Source organism: Phodopus roborovskii, unplaced genomic scaffold, assembly GCF_943737965.1.
Source record: "Phodopus roborovskii unplaced genomic scaffold, PHOROB, whole genome shotgun sequence".
NCBI classification, from domain to species: Eukaryota; Metazoa; Chordata; class Mammalia; order Rodentia; family Cricetidae; genus Phodopus; species Phodopus roborovskii.
The window spans coordinates 2,017,979-2,033,449 of record NW_026126460.1 but is presented as its reverse complement, the minus strand read 5'-3'; the positions used below and the strand labels follow the sequence as shown (position 1 = coordinate 2,033,449).

Here is a 15,471-nt window from a genome sequence, read left to right as displayed (position 1 = left end):
ATTTGCTTGACCCCCCTCTGTGAACCATGGATTGTTTAAGGTCTTGATAGATAAATAGAAGCTTCTTACATCACAGCGAAACACCATTGTTGGTACCAACCCTTAAAGATGAGAAATCCTGGAGCCAGAATGGCTCAGCAACCTGCCCAACATCACCAAGACAAGCTATGTGAGCTGTGCTGTGACCCAGATCATCTGGTCCCATGAATCTTGCTCTTGACTATGACATTATATTTTCTAAATTTTGCAAAACCAACCTCAGTTTCTCTATCTATATGAAGTATTTGTGTATAACACTGAAAAGGAGGGTTAAAATGGGATGATATTTAAAGTGCATAACAATATTTTTGCAAAGTCAGCTTTTATTGAGCACCTATGCAAAGCAGATTAACCACTTTAGAGGCATGCTGTTCAAGGAAAAGAGACAGGCAAGAGGCAAATAAAACAACTGTGTGCTGAGAGATGAGTAATTCCATATTGTCGATTGAAGCGGAGGATGAGTCTGTGGAAATATGGCAATGGGTGGTGTTTTATATAGGTGGTTGGGGAAGTCATGGTAGATAGGGAAGCATGAAGGATATGAGGTGTGAGCTATACAGGAAGAGCATTCGAGGTAAATGCAACAAGTAAAGTGTGCAATACATGCTGCTTTCCCCAAGTGGCCTCTGATACCATGAGGACTGTTTCTTCTCAAATTCAGCTCCCAGCAATCTTATCAAAGATCCCCTTGCAGTCAAAGCAGTTGCTACTGAGGCATTTGTTTTAATGTGAGGAAGAATGCACAGACTCTTTAAACTACTGACTTGACTTCTACAGGGCTGTTTAACAGGTCTCTCGTTCCCAAACAGGAGTTTAGTAGTGCCAAGGATGACTTTAGAGGAGATAAAGAGAATGGATTTTTGATTATGGCCCTGGACCACAGTTTGAATGGCAGTGAGTCAGAATCATGATGGTGAGACTTGCCAAGAGACTAGGAAGACAGAAGCAGGGAGAGTGTGGCATTGCTGCAGCTAAATCTACTTCAATAGATTGGAAGGATGCTCAGCAACTACTTAGATTGACCAAGGCACCATAATTAGGGCCAAGTGTGATGGCTCACACCTGTAATCTCATCGCTTGCTAGGCTGATCAGAGTTGGCATGAGTTAGAGGCCAGCCTGGGCTATATGGTGAGTTCAAGACAAACCGAGGAGACATAGCAAAGCCCTGTCTCAAAACCAAAATGTCACATTTAATGAGCGATAGGTTTGGGTGTGCAATGTTCCCTTCCCCTCAGTCTCACTGGTGAGCAGGCAGATGACTGTCTTCTTGAATTGTTGTACCGATAGCAAGGACTTGCCTGGGGAAGGACCCCATCACCTCCTGGTATAGTTATCCATGCATCCTAGCTGAAGATCTCCACATATGGTTTCATTTATTTATGTCTGGGTTGCTCCCTTTTATGCCAGTGCACTCATGGAGAACCTCCTCAAAACAAGTGAATGAATGAGGTGTTACCTATGGTTTCCTACGGTCACTTTGAATTGAAGCTTCCAGGCGCTCTCCCTACGCCTACCCCTCCCATCTGCTCTCTCAATTGATACAGCTCTTCCATTGGTCCCATTTCCCCCTTTCTTTCTTTCTTTCTTTCTTTCTTTCTTTCTTTCTTTCTTTCTTTCTTTATTTATTTATTTTACGTGTGTGGTTATTTTGCCTGAAGTTATCTCTGTATAGTATGCACATGAAGGGGTCGTAGAGGCCAGAAGAGGGTCTTAGGTCCCCTGAGATTGGACTTGCAGTGGGTTGTATGCTGCCGTATAGGTGCCAGGTTTTGAACGTGGATCCTCTGGGAGAGCAGCCATTGTTCTTAAACATTAAGCTGTCTCTGAAGCCTTTCATCTGAGCTCTTTTAATTAATTCATAACTTGTCTTGGATTGCTTACATTGCACATTTGTGATATGTGCTTTAGGTGTCTTTAATTTTGGAAGAGATTTTCTTTTTGTGCGGGTAATTCTTAATTAGACGACTGAGATTTCACAGGAACAGGTGCAGTTTGCTTTGGGACTTATAAGGTAAAACACATTTTTAAGTCACACAGATGAAGGGAATGACATAGAACATTCATTTAAGATTGACAGGGCTAGAGAGATGCCTCAGTGGTTAAGGGCACTTGTTGCTCTTGCAGTAGACCTGCGTTCGATTCCCAGTACCCATAACCCCAGTTCCAGGGGAATCCAACACGCTCTTCTTACCTCTTCGGCACCAGACTCATTGTACACATACATACTTGTAGGCAAAACACTCATATGTAAAGTAAAATAAACAAACAAATAAATAAGTAAATAAATAATTTTAAAGATTAGTAATCAAAGAGTAAAACTATCACATTAAACTGTGGGAGGGGGAGAATGTAGAGAATTTGGAGCCCTCAGATACTGCTGACAGAAGCATAAAATGATCCATCAACTTTGGAAATAATCTGGGAGTTTCTGAAAATATTAAGCAAGTAGCTGTCATGTAATCTGACAATTTTATATATACACCCAAGAGAAATCTACACCCAACATAAAAGTATGCATTAGAATGCTCATAGCTATATTTTTTTATAAGACAGAAGTTGGAAATAAGCCAAATGTGTATCAATGAATAAATAAAATATAGTAGATTGATACAATGGAACATTCCTTGATACTACAAAGGAATGAAATAGATAGCATTCCACAACACATATGATCTTTGAAAGTGCTTGCTAAGGGAAGGAAACTACTCAACAGGTTACATATTGTGACATGGCTAGAATAGGCAACTGCATAGAGGTAGAACATAGACTATTGGCTTCCTGGAAGAGTGGTTATGAAATGCTAATGGGTATAGGATTTCATTTGGGGGTCAGAATTATGCTAAAATTAATAGTGGTCATGCTTACACATCCCTATGTCTACACTAAAAGAGTAAAACAGATGCACTAAATGAATGAATGGTGTGTGGTATCTGAATGTAGTGTTAGGAAAAATAGTTTTAAAATGAATAGGCTCTGTTAAAGGGTGGGTGGAAATTCACATTTTAAAGCTCTTAGATTGTATAGGTTTCTGCTTTCTTGGCTTCTGAAGTTAGTTTACATAGTTCTAAACTATGATTTAATATCAATTACGTAGTAATATTGGTCATTTTAAAAGTTCTAAAGTAAAATTTAGAGTGCATGGTTTACACACAACAGAAATGTATTTCTCACAATTTTGGAGGCTGAGATGTTCAGGATCAAGGTACTAACAGGTCTTGCATGTCCAGGGAGGGCCTGCATCTTATAAGTGACAAAAGTTGTAAGGTCATTCTCTGAGGGCTTCTTTGAACAAGTACTGGTCCCATTTGTGAGGGTCCCACTCTCATTACTGACCCCTTGATAAGGACTTCACTGTCTTTACCTAATCACCTCCCAAAGGTGCCTGTGCCATCCCTTTCTGGAAGTGCAGGTAGGGTGTGGAGAACACAAACCCACTGTAATGCTGATGCTCTTCTTCCTGATCTTTCTTTCGTTTGGAGAGGTCACTTGTTCAAAATTCGACTATAGCATTTGTTTTAGTTGTACTTTATTCTGTTGTTTCCTTAATTATTTTAATTCCATAACCTTGAAGCTGACAATTAATCCAGGTTTAGTTTTATACACAATTGACCTTTCAACACTGTGTGATCAGCTTCGGTATACATCTGTACCTCGGGCCTTGTACATGCTGGGCAAACACTCTGTGGCTGTACATTGCCTGTCTCTACTTTTAGTTCTTTTTCTAATTTTTGAGACAATGTCTCAAAAAGTTGATCAAGGTGACCTTGAACTCACCCTTAGTCCAGTTAGGCCTTGACTTTGACATCCTCCTGCCTTAGCCTCCCAAGCACTGGGTCTGCAAGAGTGTGCCACGTTCCCCAGTGCAAAGATCTCATTTTGAAGGAATCACATAGAAAGAAAAAAGAACTAACAACTATTATTAAAATATTTTTCTTGAGTCTTATGGTAATAGTTTCTAAACTTTGGCACATTCAGGAATATTAAAGTCAAGGGTAATCTGAGATCTGAGTGGCAGTGCTGATTAAAATTTTATTACTTATATGAGAAATACTCATCAAATACTGTTTAAATGTGACTTATTTAGGACATCTCTTGTTCTTGGCTGAGTTTAGTAATTAGTGAGAGCTCATGGCAAAATAACAGCTAGAAAACAAAAATGTACCTATGTAGAGAGAACACTGATTTCAAATGCCTTCATTGTTTTTCCTTTGTGTGTTTTAGTTTGCTTTTTGGCAGGCTTCCAATGGTTAATTTGATTGGTTTGAAAGAAAATTAAGCTGAGTTGGGAGAATTCTTGGATTCATTGCCTCTTGGCATGACCTCTGTAAGCCTTCGTTTTCTTTAATGTGAGCCTTTGTACCCCTGCCATCCTGCTCTGAGAGCTGTGGTTAGCACCAAATCTTACTAATGGTTAGATGATAAGGCTCACAACTCCTTCAGCATCTGAATTATTACTTAAGTTTCAGGGTGGAAAATCATGTATGTGTGTTCATACGCCTTTAGAAGTTCTTTCATTTGGGGCAGCTGTGATAGGAAACACAAACATCTGCAGAATGAACCAATGGCCACAGTGAGCTAAGCCCAGAGCAGGATGAGGTTTGTGGCCAGTTCCTGCTCCCTCACCAACCAAATGCAGAACTTGGATCTCAATACAATGCAAGTAAACAGACTGATGTATTTGGGATTTTGTGAAAAAGATCATTTACTCATGAACAAGTCCTTACTTGATCAGTGAATACTTGATGAATTACAAAGGGCATTTGTAGGCTTAACATTAGTACCTTGTTCCCTTCTTCTGAGGACCTGCTGTTTCCTTTACCCTGGTGGTTCCTTGGAATGGCCTTTCACAGCAGATCAGTTCTCATCATTTTGTTCTGGGTTGTGTGTGCCCTTCTTGGTTACCACAGGGAGTCTGGCCTGGAGTGTTTACTTCTGCTTCAAGCTTGCAGAATAACCCAGTACTTCCCTTTTCTCTGCTTGGTGTCTCCAGTCCTCTTGTGGAGTTGGTGATCAGTGTCTTCTTTTTTCCCAAGTGTACCGCCTCTGCCAGGCATCATTGTCTTCTTACTCTTCTGGCATCAGCCTTGCTCATTAAAGCAGGTTTTTAAAAATATTCTTGAAATGTGAGTAGCTTTGAACTAGAACTTAAGTCAGATGCATGCAGTTGCACAGGACTGTGGGCTTCAGAGTAATGGGACCAAGCACATCTCCTCCAGGCACTGCCATTTAACACTGCTTGCTCTGCTTTAGATGACTACAAATATGTGGCAGGCAGGTGGCAAGGCTCAGAGGTAAAGGTGTCTGCTGCAGCCAAGCTTGATGACCTGTTCAGGTGATGGAATGACGTACCCAACTCTTACAAGTTACCCTGTGACCTTCACATATGTACCTACCTACACACACACACACACACACACACACACACCCCTAGATAAAATGTAATGAAAAAGAAATGTTTAAAGGTATGATGTCACGGTGCTGGTCTAGGTTCTGCAAGAGTCCAGTCTAGAGAATTCTGCTAATATGTGGAACATTTCCATAGTAAATGCTAAATTCAGCTGATTCATAGAGGCTGTAAAGGGAGAGAATAGGAATAGGGAAGAAAAATCTGAAGGGAAGACACGAGGCAGAAAGCCCCAGGCAGACACTGCTGGTTCCCGTGAAGACATGCTGGGTAAATTATAAGATTCCTGTCACTAGGAAGAAGTCCGTGGAGTCCCTGCACAGGGCTAAGACTAACAGAGTGGTTTTCCCCACCTCTGTTGCTTTGCTTTGTACTCTCAAACAGGGTTAAATAATTTAAGATATTTTCCTGATTATTTCACCTGGGCCTAAATTGAATTACTAAGACTTTTCAAACTTTAAAAGTAATGTTTCATAAGCTTCATGTTTTTAATGTAAAAACATGAAAGTAGTAATATTTTTTTGTAAAAAGTCTTTTCCATAGTTGGTTGTGTTTTCCCCTCCATAAATTCCCCTCCATAAATGATTTGAAACCCATTTCTATCCCCAAGCTTTGTAACTCCAAGAACTGTGACTTGGAGAGTGACTTGGGAGTTTTCATATCACAGTGATCTAAACAGCCAACTTGGATGAGCACCAGTGTTGCAGTTGTGGTTTTGAGGACAGATTTGAGAACAAAATAAACATTTTCCTGGTGAAAGTTACTAAAGGCTGGGGGATTTTTGTTTGAACGGAGGTAACCAAACTGTAGAGTCATATTAGGCATCTCAGGTTGACCTTGGTCTCCATCCTCCAACAAAGTGACAGTCATTACTTATTGGGTTCTACTCAGTTGGTAAAAGGCATCTTAATATTTGGAACTCTCACATGAATCCCCTGTCCCCCCCAAAAAAAATCCATTTGGAATATAAGCTCCTCTTTGCAAACTATAGGGTTGTTGTTTTAGTATAGTTTTCTTTATTTGGTTGAACTTGTTACTTTTTTTGTGGAATATCTCTTTAGTTGTTATTCCACAAGAAACTTTGTGGAATGACCTGACTTAATTACCCCAAGCTACTCAGCAACCCAGGAGATGAAATGAAACTCTGAATATATAAGTAGTTTACTGTTTTAAAGACCCCTTGACTAATTTTTAAGGGCAAAAGATACCAAGTCAAGAAAAAAAACCTTACAGGAAGATAAATATGATCAATCAAAGTATATTATATATGGCTATGAAAGGGTCACAATCACACCCATTATCTTATATAATTAATATAATCTAATATTGTGTTTATCATGTTAATAAATAACACAAATTAGTAGCTATAGAATGCAAATGCCAAAATAACAGTGTCTTTCTGGGGCTGTGTGTCATTTTGAGTGAGGACTTTGTGGATGTTTTTGAGTAAGATTGCTAAGTTCTTAGACTCTGGAAGAAATCGCCCAAGTCAGGAGATGGACTTGCCCTTTCTGTGTTTCTAAGTTCGCCTCAAGACTTGCATTGGGATTTTAAAAGCATACTGTTTTCAGAGTCTACAGCAATGCCTCTGTTTTCTGTGGAAAATGTGTTGATTTGAATAACTCCATTCTCAGTCTTCCATAGTGATGTACAGGTAAAGAGAGAAAGGGAGATGATGGGAGCCACCGCCTGGCTATAGTGGGGTGGAGGCTGGGTCAGCAGCTCTGTGTTTCGCTTTGTTTCCATACATGGCTCCTTCATATGTATTCCTGGTTTGGCAAAATATTAACTGGAAACAATTCCAAGCTTCTTTAGCTTATATTTGTTGAGCCTGAGGTTGGTATTTCTTCATAAATACTAATGGCTTCTCTGTTGCTTAAACTAATAGAAGAAAAAAAAAAGACAAAGAAGAAGAAAGAAAAGAGAATTGTCTAAAGAAAGAATTGTATTTTGTTTGGCCTTGCTAAAATACCACTTGGCTCCAAGCATCCCAGATTTCTTGTCTGACTGCGCCCTGAAGCTGTGAAGGGGCAGACTTTTTTAAAATGAGATCTGAGTTTGTGAATTTGCGTTCCTTTCAGTTTTTGCAGTGTTAGTCTTAGTTGGCCCAGCAGGGTGAAGCTTGTGTGGATTTCTTTAATGAAATTTAGCAGGAGGGGATGGTGGTGTTTTGAAGCTGCTCTATGAGCAGCTAATTTGGAGAGGACTTATTTCTTCAGATGACTGCTTTTTAAATGAAGTTTCAGACAATCACTTACTAGATAGGTACTCATAAGGAATTGAAGGCTTTTCAAGCATTGTGACATGAAAGTGACCCAATTTTTTTAAAAAAGGACCAGGTCAACATGATTGCTCATTTGAACTAGTTAGCATCCCCTGTGGAAAGTGATCTACTTTTCTGATATAATTAATGTGTGTCACCGATGGAACTACCCAGCCTACAAGTTACACAGTGATTTTTCATGCTTCGTCTGTATTTTCTTACTCATGGCGGTGCTGGAGTTGAAACCCAGGCCCAGCTTACTTTAAAGCAGCCTACAGTCTTCACACCTTGACTGTGCCCAGAGTCACCCCCTTTTACACATATAAAGCAAAATGCTAAGGAAACCTATCCAAAGTCACATGGAGGACCCTGAGCAAAGCCAAAACACATGCAGAGCAATGCTCTTGGGTGCTGTCTCATATTAGTGCCCTAGATCTGTGGTACTGTTGGAGATTTTCAGGACCTTTTCTCTCAAGTGCTTGAGACTGAGAAAGCATGTGCAAACAGTATACGCATTCCATTGACCCTGAAACAGAACCCCTTGTCATGGACACATAGCACTCCCTGGCCACAGCCATGCCTCCAACATGTTAGTGGTGAGAGTTGAACAGGTCATGTGGGTCTATGCTGATGAGTCCATGGCAGTCTTTTCAACCTACAGCAGCACAGAAGCCAAGTGCTGTGAGTGAGTGGCTGTGATTCTCAGCCCAGTTTAAGGCTTACTTAAGTGCTTTTCCAAAACCAAATTTGGTGTGAGATGCGGGAGAAGCAGAAGGGACACAGCAAGGATATCATGACAGCAGAGAGCAGCATAGAAGGAGAGGATCTATGAAAAGGAGAGAGGGGGAATGAGGAGTGCTCATTAGGCAATGGAGACAGATGAAAGGTGAGTTCAAGTCCCACCTTTGCAAGCTCCCAAGTGTATCACTGAAATCTGCAACTGTGACACAATTGTATTAATAGTGGCCAATAACCAACTGTCATTATTACTCAAATAGTGAAAATCCCTTGCTGAGATGGTGGTTTGAAGTTTAGAGAGAGCCTGCTTGCTTTGCAGTGGAGATGTTGGTGTGACCAGCTGAAGTTAGCTTATCTGGACTGTGATAGAACACCTGAGGGTGTATTCATACATATGAGGAAGTTCAGAGGTGAGCAAGCTGGACTTTTCAGGAGGCTCCTGGGGTTACATGAGCCAACCTCCCCCCATTAGTTCTTTCCATCTTTTGCTTATCCATTTCCATTGTTTTAGTGTGCTAGCTGTTACATTCTTACTTTAGGGAACAGATAGAGGGTGAACGGGAAGGAGACTTCCTACAAATGGCACTGAGTCTTGGACCCTCAGGGGCCTGGGAGAATTTCTTTCACTTATCTTCTAGAGGTCCTTGTGGTTTGTTTTTTCACCTGTGTGCATGGACTGCAGCAAGAAACATTGGAATGCTTAGGGAAAGGCTCAGAATTGGAAACTATTTGTCATGATAGTAGCAGTAACTCATGTTTGAAAAGTCATAGAAATTGTGTTTAAATATGTGTATGAACAGGCTGGAGGTATGCCTAGGCTCACAACCATAAATATAAAAATGTACGAACCTTCTCACAAGCTTTTCTTTAATGTCTATTAATTTAACCGAAAAAAAGAATAAATAAGCCTTAAAATGCCCAAAATGACATCGTAGTGAGTGGCAGGGTGGAGCTCAGAAATGGACATGTCCTTTTCTGGGCATTCCATGATTACTTTACCTGCTACTTTGAATGTTTTAGTCTTTGAATGTTTAGTTCCTATCTGTAACTTAAGTTGCAAAACTCTCTCTCCTATTTAGTTCTTACCTTCTCTAGTTTCATATTCCCCTTTCATTTCTTTTTAACTTTTCCACTATTTTTGTGTTTTTCATAGATTTTAATTCTTGGCTAGTTAAGTAGGAGCTGTCATTTAATACTTTGGTTGGGAATTGTTTTGGAGCACTTTATTCTTTATTGGGTGCCTTCCTTTTCCCAGTCCAGCCCTAAAAGCTATGGAGGATCACAGGGTGAGTAAGAAATGGTCCCTTCCCTCGAGGCATTTACATAATTCTTTAGAGAATGGGTTTTAAACAAGCCTGTTAACATCAAATTAGGTTCTGACACCTTATGCAAATGAGCATTGACCTACATGCAGACACCCATTTGCGCTTATAATTACAAGTGCATCATGGTGCCTCTGATCGACACCTGTCTCTTGAAAGCATTCCTAAGGTACTACATAATTGGGTAATACTATTTTAGCACTTTTTATATTTTTCCTTAAGTAACATGGTTTATATTGTTATGTTTGTAGTAAAATCTTCTTGATGATAATTTATACCAAAAAAAAAAAAAAAAAAAAGACTTGATAATATCTGCTTAGTAAAGGCAGGAGTTAAACATGGTTATTTGTAAAAATGATGGCGACTTCATGACATTTTGAATAATGTCAGGAATCATGAACAGGTGCATTAGAAACCTAGATAAAAATGAGGGCTGGTGTGAATTGAGGCCAGAGCCTATCAATACAAGACTATGGAAGGTCTGTCACTTGTGTACCTTCCACAGTGTTGAGAAAGAGGATGTTTTCTCTCTTAGGTTGGGAAAGGGAAAGAGCTACTCGTGTGTGCTTTGAAATCCCATAGTGTGAGAAGGGACTTGTTCTGTCATTTTTCTTCTTTGTTAGCTAAAGAAGGTAAAAATTCAAATACTTTGATTTTTAGGAACTGTGAAAACTAGCCAAAGTTTTGGGATGACTTAGAGGCAGTGGGTAGCCATTAGAAACTTTGTTTTGGAGTCATAATGTCATCAATGTGAGGAGAAGGAAGAGTCTTCTAAAGGGTTTGAGGAATAAAGACATTTAGGAGATACGAACAACTGAGAAACTACTGGTATGCTACTTTTATAAAATGAGACTGGACACTGGGAAAACAGGAAGGGTCTAGTAGCTGACTACATTGGAAAAGGAAGAAGAAAGAAGCCATTGATGGTGAAGTTTTGGATGATTAGAATTTTATAATAATCAGGTATGGGTGTGGTTCAAGAGCATCAGTTAAAGGAGTCCAAATGCCTTTACTTTTTCTCATTGTTATGATCATTGTTTTGTTTTGAAATGGACCTCCCTGTGTATCCCAGGGTTAGCCTCCACTTAGGATGCTTTTGCTTCTACCGTCAGAGTGCTGGGATTACAGGCATGTGCCACCACACCCAGCTCTAAGTGTCCACCCCGTGGCATCCTTCTAAGGTCACATCTTTGATGACTATCTCTTGGAGTATTTTCTAAAATCTCATGCAATGTTCCTTCCTGCTTTCTTCATTCTGGATCCTGGCTAAATGTGCCTTTCTCTAGTCTGCCCTTTCTTAATGAATATCAAGAAATTCTTCCAAGGATTGCAAATTGTGAGAAAATGAAACCAAGATTATTACTCAAAAGTGGGTAGTTTCCTGACTCTGCACTGCTCCAGGTCTGCTGAGACATGCATGACTGTGCACTGTTCCTGGTCTGCTGAGACATGTATGCAGTGTGTGTGGACTACTCCCCTGATGTAATCCATTGTATCCTAGGCATTTTTTGTTGACCACAACTCCCGAACCACCACTTTCATTGATCCTCGGCTCCCACTTCAGAGCAGTAGACCCACAAGTGCTCTGGTTCACCGGCAACACCTGACGAGACAACGCAGCCACAGTGCGGGTGAGGTGAGTCTTGGCCTTTAGGGAGTGACCAGTTGATTGACAGTAGCTGCCAGGATACTGATATGGTGCTTTGTGAAATTGTGTTATCTTTTTTGTTGTTTGTTTTGTTTTCTGGATGTTTTGTTTTGGTTTTGGTTTTTTGAAACAGGGTTTCTCTGTATTGCTTTGGAGACTGTCCTGGAACTCACTCTGTAGACCAGGCTGGACTTGAACTCACAGAGATCCACCTGCCTCTGCCTCCTGAGTGCTGGGATTAAAGACCTGTGCCACCAATGCCTGGCTTTTTCTGTTTTTATTTTAGTTTAGTTTGGTTTAATTTAGTTTAGTTTAAATGTATTATTTTAGAGGTGTAGAAAGTTTTGGCATGTTGACAAGGTTTCTCTGACAATTCCTCCAGGATAAATTGCAAATTTGATAGTTCGGGTATATCATGAGAGATTGAAGAGTATTTAACTCAGAGGGAATCAGTAATAACAAAATGCTCACAGAAGACAATAAACTATTTGCACACCCAAGAACAGTCTCATAGGAAAGCAATGAATGAACTTTTAGTAGGCTAAAATTGTGTTAACTTCAGGGAATAATTTCTAAAGTGAGGTTTACTGGATGCCATTAAAATAGCCATCAAGGGCAATTCTATAGGGTTGTGGAATCCTCACTGGTATTGTCTAAAATTGGGATGTCTATGCTGACTGCACAGAGAAAATGGTCCAAACTAAGAATGATTGGACACTCCACCGTATTCTACTTTGTCAGTTTGCAGTGATATTTGCTAACCACATGAGGGCTCTCTGGTACCCTAGCCCAAAACACACAAAATTCCCTTCTTGTTTCATTTTGCTTTCAGGACTGTTTGTGGTTGAAATTTCTTCTCCTTCATGTAAGTTTATGCATTGAGCGTGCACTGTGGCTTGGTGTACACAGTTCCTAAGGGTTCCTTTAGACAAATGGAGTTAAGATCCTTTTCCTGCCTGCCATTTCTAAATGCATATCATATTTCTAATATTGTATTGTAGGCCAAACATTCTGAAGGCTTTCTTATAAGAAAAAATTATGAATGCAATAAATAACTGGATCCAATTCATCAGAATTCCACCCATGGAATTTCCCGTCATGCTGTTCATATGGCTTTACTGTATCATGTGTTCACTGTTTATAGTAGATTATACACAAGAAGCTCGTATAAAAGTGATATATAAGTCTAATGCAGGGTGAGGTATGCATGAAAATATTTATGTTTTATGAGTAGCCAATAAATCTTTATCATGCTGTCCTGTAAACCATTAGTGGTAAACTGGAGGACACTGACATCATTCATCTTACCAAATCCAGCCGAACTCTCACCCTTGGACCTTGCGTGGATGGATAGCATAATTAGGACTCTGCCTGGCTTTACCCATGGACAGTGCACTTTAACCATGTATGGTGACTCCAAAAGCTGAAGCTGGCTGTTCTATCCAGTCAGGATGATATTTCTGGGAAAACATATAAGAGATGAATAGCCGTACCCACACTTTCTTTCAGTGCCCTTGCCTCAGAGCTTTGAATTACTTTCATGGTTTTGGAGTAGCCAGTCATGGGAGAGGACCCCTGGAGGGTATATTAGCAACTTAATGAAAATCTCTCTTCCTACTGGTGGGAACTAACAGTGCAACAGAGACTAACCTAGCACACAGCCACACAATTATCCAGCCTTTCTCAAAGAATAGTCTCTGTAAGGCAGCACTGGGAAGCATTGCAGCTGCAGGCAGTCCCCATGTTTCTTGGAGGAACTGACCACTGTCTTGTAGTCTGGTTTTAAGAAGTGAAGCCTGCAAGACCTTTGGCTGTTCTAGGAAATGATCACACATGGCAATATACTGGCAGGTGGGAAATGATCTAGACTGGTCTAATGAATTGCTAAGCTCTCTGCCTGAAGATGTGTAGATAACAACGGAATCTTCTCAGAGTGGCTAGCTGTGTTCCTCAAAGCCAATAACTCAGAAGAAGCAGGCTGAGCAAACTTCTGGTCTCAACAGCAGCATCTGCAATCAGTAGAGATGCTGCTATCTCTGCTGGTGTCTGCTGTGGAGACGAGTACCTGCTGTGGTCCAGAAATATCGTGGTTGTTAGTGTGAAGAATACAAACAGCACACATTTCCCACGTTCTTAATATGGAGAACAAATTTAAAACTATATTTTAAATGAGTGAAAATAACAGTAAAAAGAAGTCCTCGATAAACTTCTAAAGGATCCTTGAGGATGCTGGGGCCCCGGGTGTAAAACCCTTGCTGTGCAGGTTGGAGGCCTGAGTTTGATCCCTGGGGACCAGGAAAGAGTGGAAGGAGAGAACTCGCTGCACAGACTTGCCCTCTGACCTCCCCAGGCACACCCAGTCACCCTGAACACCATCCACAATAATAAATAACTTTTTTTTTTAGTATCTGAGAAAGAAAACTGCATTTTAATAACTCTTTTAGATAATAATATAGGCTTTCTTTTTATTGTTTCCAGCTTTATTGGGGCATAGGAAACAAATACTAAAACTGTTAATAATAACAACTGGTTTGGAAATAGACATCAAGCACCATGGGAGCTCAGAGGAGAAGATTATATTTAACTTCAGCTTGAAGAGACAGGAAGTTTTTGTGGAGGAGGGACTGTTTGAACTATACTTTGAAGAATGAGAGAGAACATTCCTGAAGGATAAGTGGGGGCGGAGGGTGGGGGAGTAAGGGGGGCAGAAAGGTTGTTTCCAATGTAAAGAAGGGGCCTCAACTAATGTCCAGCTGGTGCGATATGGTGAAGTGGTTATGAAGATTTCAGCAGGAGGAGGTAGGAGCTACAAATGGAAATGTGTAAACCCAGTATCACCTCCTGTCCTCTTATCATGGCCATGATACTCATCTTAAAAGACTCCTGAGATATTCAAGAAAATGCTAGAACATATGCTAAAGCAATGTTAGAGTTTCCTGGTAAGAGCACAAATGAGTGGTTTTGGTTATCTATTTGTAGGAGTTTCTAAACCCATAAGAGGTGCAATGAATAATTCAGGCCAGGGGAACCATTTTTAGATCTTGCACACCTGCTACTGCTGGCTGTCTGGTGTGGGAGGCAGAAACCAGACAGAGCTGTTACACCGGGTCCTCTAATGGGCATATAAAATTGCTTCTGAGGAGATAATGTCCTCATGCAGAGCCCCACAGGGAGATCGCTGCTGCTCAGCCCCTCCTCTGCTGAGGCAGGGAATTCCCTCATCTACCTGGCTAAATAAAAGAAAGAGCATCCAGCCACAGCCCAATACATATTGTGTCACACAGCCCTTCCCTTTGACTGTATTATGTCAGGTTGGGGTTCTGTTTGTGGATATAATTCTGATCAACAAGTCTACAGTTTTGCTTCTGCAGCCTTGGTAGTTAGAAGCGGATAGAACTGCGTAGCCACGGATACTCACTGACTCAGCTTCTGTCTCACTCAACAGCACTAAGCCTTTTCGGGATATGGTGTCAGCCCCACACTGGCACCTGTTCTCATCAATTGGTCAATTTGCCCTAAGTGTTTTGAACAACTCAGTTTGAGATGCCAATGCAAAGACCTGAAGCTCTTGGTGCAGACATAAATGTTGCTTGCCTTCGCAGGTAGGAGAAGACTCTCGACATGCAGGACCACCAGTTCTTCCCAGACCATCCAGTACATTCAATACAGTCAGTAGGCCCCAGTACCAGGACATGGTTCCAGTGGGTATGTGAGCCCTTTCTACAAATCTTTATTTGATACCATGTAACTGCATAAAGTGCATACTGTGCCGACATGTGTCTCCTGCCAACCTCCCACTCTTTACCCTGTATCAGAAAACTACTGGTTTAGCCTTAAGAAATTTACGACAAAACCCTAGTCCCTGGAGTGTCAGAGAGCTCCTCTTATAAATCCTGTCCTACTTAGCAAGTATTGGGTTGTTGAAGGTAAGAAAAACTAATGAGATAATATGCAATCATTGTAAATTAAGCATTTGAACAAACATATAATTAGACTGTATCGCCTCCTAAGATAGATTTTAAGTGGTATGTGAATCCGTGGTAGCTTCATACATCA

The 15,471-nt window shown here is 40.6% G+C and overlaps 1 protein-coding gene across 3 annotated transcripts in view; it reads left to right on the top strand.

Annotated features, from left to right (window-relative positions):
• Hecw2 (HECT, C2 and WW domain containing E3 ubiquitin protein ligase 2) overlaps window positions 1-15,471 on the top strand; it is a 331,621-nt gene that overhangs the window by 248,135 nt on the left and 68,015 nt on the right. For all 3 annotated transcript variants that reach the window (XM_051190202.1, XM_051190203.1, XM_051190204.1), the window contains 2 exons: window positions 11,269-11,403; window positions 15,018-15,120. In XM_051190202.1, coding sequence (XP_051046159.1) covers window positions 11,269-11,403; window positions 15,018-15,120 — 238 coding nt within the window. The remainder of the gene's footprint in view (window positions 1-11,268; window positions 11,404-15,017; window positions 15,121-15,471) is intronic.